The sequence below is a fragment of the Augochlora pura genome, chromosome 2 (assembly GCF_028453695.1).
Source record: "Augochlora pura isolate Apur16 chromosome 2, APUR_v2.2.1, whole genome shotgun sequence".
Classification (NCBI taxonomy): domain Eukaryota; kingdom Metazoa; phylum Arthropoda; class Insecta; order Hymenoptera; family Halictidae; genus Augochlora; species Augochlora pura.
The window spans coordinates 141,807-148,293 of record NC_135773.1 but is presented as its reverse complement, the minus strand read 5'-3'; the positions used below and the strand labels follow the sequence as shown (position 1 = coordinate 148,293).

The window sequence follows — 6,487 nt, the reverse complement described above, 5'->3', positions numbered from 1 at the left end:
CTCTCTCTCTCTCTCTCTCACCGACGACTCTGCTCGCCTCTCTCCGCGCCTCTCTTCGCGGGCAAGTCTTCTCGAAGCAGAGTAATCCTGTCATTTAACATTTGTTATTTGACAATTTCTCAATCGTGTAACAATAGTTGATACACCACCGCGTTCGATTCCGTCGGAACGCGTTTGGAGACGGGCTCGTTATCGCGCGATCGTCCGAATCGAAGGTGCGAGTCGGAGCCGCGACCATTTAATCGTTTCTCCCTACGCCCTGTTTTTCATAACGCGAGCGTCCCCGAGCGGTTAATATTTATACCACGGGCCGCGACCATAAATCGGCGCACCCTATCGGCCCACCGAGTGGAAAGTGTTCCGAGGACAAGGAGTTAATATTAATAACGCGGCAAGCGTTCCTTTATACGCGCGTGGCCGTGATTCTGACAGCGTTCGTCCCATGGGACTAGGATCTCTCGCTCGGACGGTTCGCTGTTGTACTATACATATATGTATCGGGCGGGACGCGAATTTTTTCCCTCGGCGACTCGAGGCTGTCGGTCGATCGCACCGCTGCGCTGTCGGTGTTCGCCGCGTCGGGCAAAGACGCTCGAGCGGTCTGCACTACCATTGCGCGAGTCAACTCTCGCGCCGCATCACCGCCACCCGGGACAGTAAATGTGAAAAGGCGGGCTTCACTTTCGGAGGCGGACCAGGCATTACGATTCGCAGCACGCGCTCTTTCTTCTATTTCGACTACACCGTGACGAGACGAGGCGAGGCGAGGCGAGGCGAGACGAGGCGAGGCGCGCCGGTTTGTTTCCTCAGCAAACACGGCCATAATATTGCGTGTGGTCGAAAACATTTTTTCGCCCGCGAAACCACCGTCGTCGAATCGGCCGAAGGACTCTTGAACGGCGGTTCCCCGAACGTGGCGCCGAGCCGAGAAGATGTCTCTCCTGTAGCCTACGCAGTCTTTTCAATTCGTTTCGTAGCCCGCGCGTCTCTAATGTTCGGCAGACTCGCAGCAACGATCGCGCGATACTTCGCACCAGCCCCGTAAAATGGGATCGATCAAATTACGAGCCGACCGCGGAGAAGAGCTCAACAAAGATACGCGTCTCGTTTCGGAGGCTCTCGACGATTCGGTTACGCGTCCAAAAGTGTTCGAGTTGTCGACGGGAACCGAGACGCGTAGCGCCTCGAGAGTAGTTGAAGCGGAGGACGGTGGGCGACCGCTGCTCGAAAATCTTTGCGTTTGCGAAAGCAATCGTTTGCGTGTCGTCTCCTCTTCGTGCCAGCTGTTCCAGATCAAACAGCGTTTGACCGGCGAACCGATTATAAGCCGATCGTTGTTCCATTAGCACGAAATTTTCAGGTTTACGCTCGTCGTGGCTGAAACAAACACGGTCGGCGGATATCAAAGGGAGGACCGTCGAAACGATTGGCCGCGGTGCGTTCGGCCGGGCCGAAGAAATCTGCAAGCTCACGCCCTTGAAAATCCTTTCTCGCCGCGTAACTCGAGTGGCCGGGAGCCCCTGTATATCGGCGGTCCTCTCGAGGCTCCGAGTCCGAGCAACTTCGTGCGTCGCTTCTGCTGTTGCAACACATTTCTTCCGCGGCAAACAACGCCCCGCGGTTTACCTGGTAATTGCTGGAAACACCGGCCGAGTGTTTGCAGTGTCATCGAGGTACGACCATACTTTGACCGGTAGGTACCACCTCCTGGAAGAGTTCTCGTTTTCCCTGTGTCCGTGACCGCCGACCGCGTGCCTCGACGCCTTCTCCCCCTCGGGACCCATGAACCGTTCCGAGCCACGCGGAACGAATATTTCTCTGTCGCGGTAATTATCGTGCTCCATCGAACACTCGATGTCCATTTTCTGTTCGACGAAATCTATGCCACGATAATCGACGACTTGTCCTTGTCGCTGGACCGTGTTACGCGTTAACGACAAAACTGACCCAACAACGGATATTACTAATTGCGAGTAGAGTAAGACGATCGACGAAATTTAAGAACGTCGATGTGGCATTTTCTATAACTTTCCATTTGCTTCCCACTCTTCGCAACCCATGCTGCAGCCAATTTTCATTTTCTGCACAGTGGCGCTTTGATTCAATTGTGAATTTAGTTCGAAATTGTTACTCCGAATCAACGATTTCGTTCATCGCATCTGTAACAACGATTGCTATAATTCTGAAACAACGATGATGCTATGTTGATCGTGCAATGTACAATGTCAAATCCGGTAAGAATCAATTGCAGTTTTTATGCGATAGTGTCGCCTCTTACGGCGACATTAGAAAGCTCGATTCGAGGTTCGTTCACCGCCAATTAGTATATGGCAAAACGCTGATACTACTAGCCGAAACGAGTTTGGAAATTTCACCGCAAAGGGCACCACCGTTTGGGTAGTAGTTTCAGCTTTTAACCACTTACTAATTGGCGTTGTACAAACCCTGATCGGTGCTTCTTAATATCGCCACAAGAGGGGTTCCTCAGGCCATTTCAAGTAACCTTTTTCTTTGCCGAAATGCAAACCGCGTCTTTGTTAACGAGTTATTAATAAAAGAAGATAGCGAGCCAGCCGACTGAAGCCTATCTCACTCTCGGGGCGCGACAGAAGGAAAGGGTTGCGCTCCGGCTTTGAGCCGCGTTTGAAGTAACGAACAAGGATTCACAAACGATTGATCTAACAAACAGAACAGTTATAAACATTAAGAAGCCAGAAATAATTAAGTCAGCGCATCTTTGTCGATAAAAGTAGTCGTATTTCGTAACGTGCTCGTAGCGAAGAATTTCGAGAAGTGCTCTCAACCACTGGACTTCTATCTTTTATTACTTAAATCTAATTAGAGATCTGTGTCGCATCAGACATTGCGCACGGAACGTTTTCTGTTTGAGGATCTAGATTGAGAAGAAAAAAACGGACAGTCTTTTAAAAAAATCATACATAGACGTTACAACAGTCTATCGCATGAAACTGAGCGAACGACATAGCCGCCGTGAATATTTTGTGTCAAATGACACGGTATTTCACAGACGTCTACCAAAATCATTTCTTACAAAATCCCTAGATTTTAAGATTTTTATTTTTTGCTTACTAACACGGTATAACAAAATATCTATAATAGTTTACATTGTTTGACTGCTATTATTTGTTTTCCATATCGTCTTAAACAGACCAATTAAAAATACATTCTATTTTATTTCCTCTTATCGTTTTCTTGGTACGACGATCGCTTTTACTCTATACATTACTCTTGAAGAGCGCGGGAACCGATAAAACTACTGCAAGGAATAAAGTCTCCGTGTAAATAATCGCAACGGACGTTGTTTCGAAATCTGTACTTGATGCTTGTCGCATCAAAATATTACAACATGTACATCTACTTCGTTTTAAACGATTAGCTCGGCGTACAGAATGTATAATTTAAGATAAACAATATAGAAAACGTAACCCCGCTATGGTTAATGCTTCGTAGTTCATAAATCTACCGAAAGCGATTGAAATTTATTAACCGTGCACGCCGGTATTCCCGATTCGTCGCTCAACGTTTCGTCTACTTCCTGATCGTCTGCTTCGTCGTATTCTTCTTCGCCTCTCCGAATGCCTGAACATTCGTCCGTGTTCTCTTCGTCTTCGTCTTCGGAAGACAAGAGTACCTTTCCTGCGTTGCGGAAATCTTCTTCCCTGTTTCTGGCTTGAATCCATTTCACCAACTCAACGTCTGGATGATTCTCCCACTTTTCTGAAAGCATGAATTTAGTCGAATCAAAAATAACAATTTCTTTTCTCGTTTAGTTGTTGCGCGATATCATCGGTATCCGCGTTACCTTTGTCCTCCTGCCAACCCGGTGGATAAACGAACACGCAAATTTTTCCTTCCAACGCCATTCTCAATAATGAGTTAGCTGCCCTATAAGTATCGGGTCTAGCAGTTCGTGCAGTTATGAAATTGCGTTTAACAGCCCAGCCGTCGCAAATGTCCATCGCGGACCAAGTGTCGTCATTGTCCGGATGCTGAATTTTCAACAACTTTGGTAAATCTATTTTCTCTGCTAAAAACTTAACCGACGGGTATAGTTGTCTGGCTTGCGCGATTGGGAAAGAGCCCATCAGAATCTGTATTCGTTTCGGGACCGTAGATGGGAATACCAATCCTGGACAATCGCAGAGGCAAACCGTCTTTGTCAGGAATATAGTTTGAAAGTGTTTCGTGTGTCCAGGAGTGCGCGATACGCTTACAACTTTCTTTCCTGTACAACATATATTCGATTCAAGCTTTTCTATGGTTTCGATTTCGTAATTCTATGTATATATAAGTCTCTATTTACCCATCAGCGCATTCATCAGCGATGATTTTCCAACATTCGGCATTCCGATACAACCGATAGTCAACACTCCGTTTTTGTACCGTTCGTGTTCAACGTAACTAGTGTCTTCTTTTTCGATGATGACGGTGTCTTTGTGGTCGGCGTCGTCCAAATCAAATTCCATTTGCATTTCCTCCTGAATTTTCTTGTCCCACGAACTCAGGTCCACTCTATCTTTCACGATTTCTTTGCAAGTATTTAATAACGTTTGTGCTCCTTCTGCAGCCATTTTTAACTTTCCTCTTCTACGTCTTTTTTTTATTCCTTCTGTCTCGTTTGTATTACCACGTAAGTTATAAGTGGGGTACGATGTGAACATTAAAATGTGTAATTTCGGATACGTGGCGTGAAGGTAATGTTGCCATGCCACTACCAAAGCTGGAGGAGCTAAGTCAACTTTGTTTATTACTAGAATCATATCTTTTTTCAGCTCGTGCGTTACGTGACGATACAAATAGGGCGGAAACATTAGGGTAGGGTATCTGATATCGACAACGATCAACAAGATGTCGGACATTTCTAGAACCCTCCATAATTGTCTCCATGTTTCTATGTTCAATTCGAAGTAACTGTTAGTGCTCAATTTTTCCATGCCTTTAACATACTCCTGAAGCCAACAAGTTATTAGCCGATTCTAAAGATATACACGACAATAAACTTAAATAAAGATTACGATTGCTTACGGTAAAATACTTTTGCTCTCTTAATTCTAATCGTTCTTTCGACACGTTGAAATCCCATGGCGGTCTTTTGGGCATATCTATTTCTGGTGGGAAATAATTGTCGGAAACTTCTTGTTCCTTCAATGATAAACGTTCGATAGTGCTCCTAGATTCTTCCTTCTGTTTTAACAGTTCCTCTTTAGTCTCTCGAAAAAATAATAACGCGTATGGATTTTTATGAGTATTGCTGTGTTTCAATGGTTTGTTAATCCTTTCTGTGAAAATTGATTCATAATCGTCAGCCCCACTCGACTTCTCTTCATTGCCCTCGTCGTGACCAGCAGCTAAGTACATATAAAACAAAACAAGATAAGCGATTAAATGTAAGAAATATTATTGTTATTATTTCTTCTTATTATTATTACGATATTATACGTACGAAGCGTGGTAGGATTCTGACGTTGTTTTTTAGTTTGTAATTGCAGCCTTTTTGCCTTGCCGCTATATGGTTTTTTTCTCGGCATTTTTGACTCTTTTGTTCGAATCAACAAACTAGTTGCTCCGCGACAAAGTCACAGCTTCTCGACCAACCCTATTTTATCAATTGACCAACTCGGCAACACTGTTAACGCTTTTCTTCTTATGATTTATACGCGAATTCAGAAATATTTCTGGAAAGTTCAGATAACGTACCAACATAATCAATTCGTGTCACTATAAGAAGAAATGGGAGTGTCAAATATTTGTACTTACAATTTTTTACAGCAATTTCTGCCTCCATTCTCGACTGCTTAGCAAATTGCGGCCTGAAGACGTGCCATATTCCATGTAATTCAGGGTTGAGGATCAGTGTGGAACAGAACGTAGGGGCAAGAGTTTGAACCAAGGTCAGGGACGTTAGATTGTACCGGTATAGGTTGGAGTTTGATTGGTGGCGCAGCTCATGGTTGCTAATAGTTGTCGTTGAAACTTGGAACTACATTTACACAATGCTATGTGCACGTAGTGTTCAGTATGTGCCAGAGATGGTGCGATTAATCATTAATCTGTAGCGACTACCTCCGCCATTCGCCAACAGAGGGATTCCTTTCCCGAAAGCTACCTAAACCGCCCCTATTTTTATATGTACCACCAAACCGTCCCCTTACCTTTATCCCTGTCTAAGGCAGGGCCCGCTAGGAAAAGCCTTACTAATGAGTCCACCAGCGGGCCCGGAACGTAACAGCTGCTCTCCCTCTCTTTTCCGCAATCCTCGCCATACCAAATTCACTAGACCTTCTAGTAACGCGCTACAATTGGTGACCTTCAACAATGAACACGAATTGGATTGGACGATTTCAATAAATTGCCAATGAGACCCATTGTCCAATCCCACTTGTGATATGTAATTCTCTCATTTCTACTTTTTTCATCTGAGAGTGCTGAGAGCCCTTCTGAGAGTTCACTAGTTTAGTTTTCTGTC

At 45.0% G+C, this 6,487-nt stretch overlaps 1 protein-coding gene across 1 annotated transcript; it reads right to left on the bottom strand.

Annotated features, from left to right (window-relative positions):
* Window positions 1-3,060: 3,060 nt before the first annotated feature.
* Window positions 3,061-6,273, bottom strand: Ns4 (Nucleostemin 4). Its single transcript, XM_078196291.1, has 6 exons — window positions 5,779-6,273; window positions 5,465-5,696; window positions 5,047-5,369; window positions 4,325-4,970; window positions 3,824-4,246; window positions 3,061-3,738 (listed from the first exon to the last, which is right to left on the bottom strand). The coding sequence occupies exons 2-6, from the start codon at window positions 5,547-5,549 to the stop codon at window positions 3,473-3,475; spliced, it is 1,743 nt and encodes a 580-aa protein (XP_078052417.1). The 5' UTR covers window positions 5,550-5,696; window positions 5,779-6,273; the 3' UTR covers window positions 3,061-3,472.
* Between the last annotated feature and the right edge of the window lie 214 nt (window positions 6,274-6,487).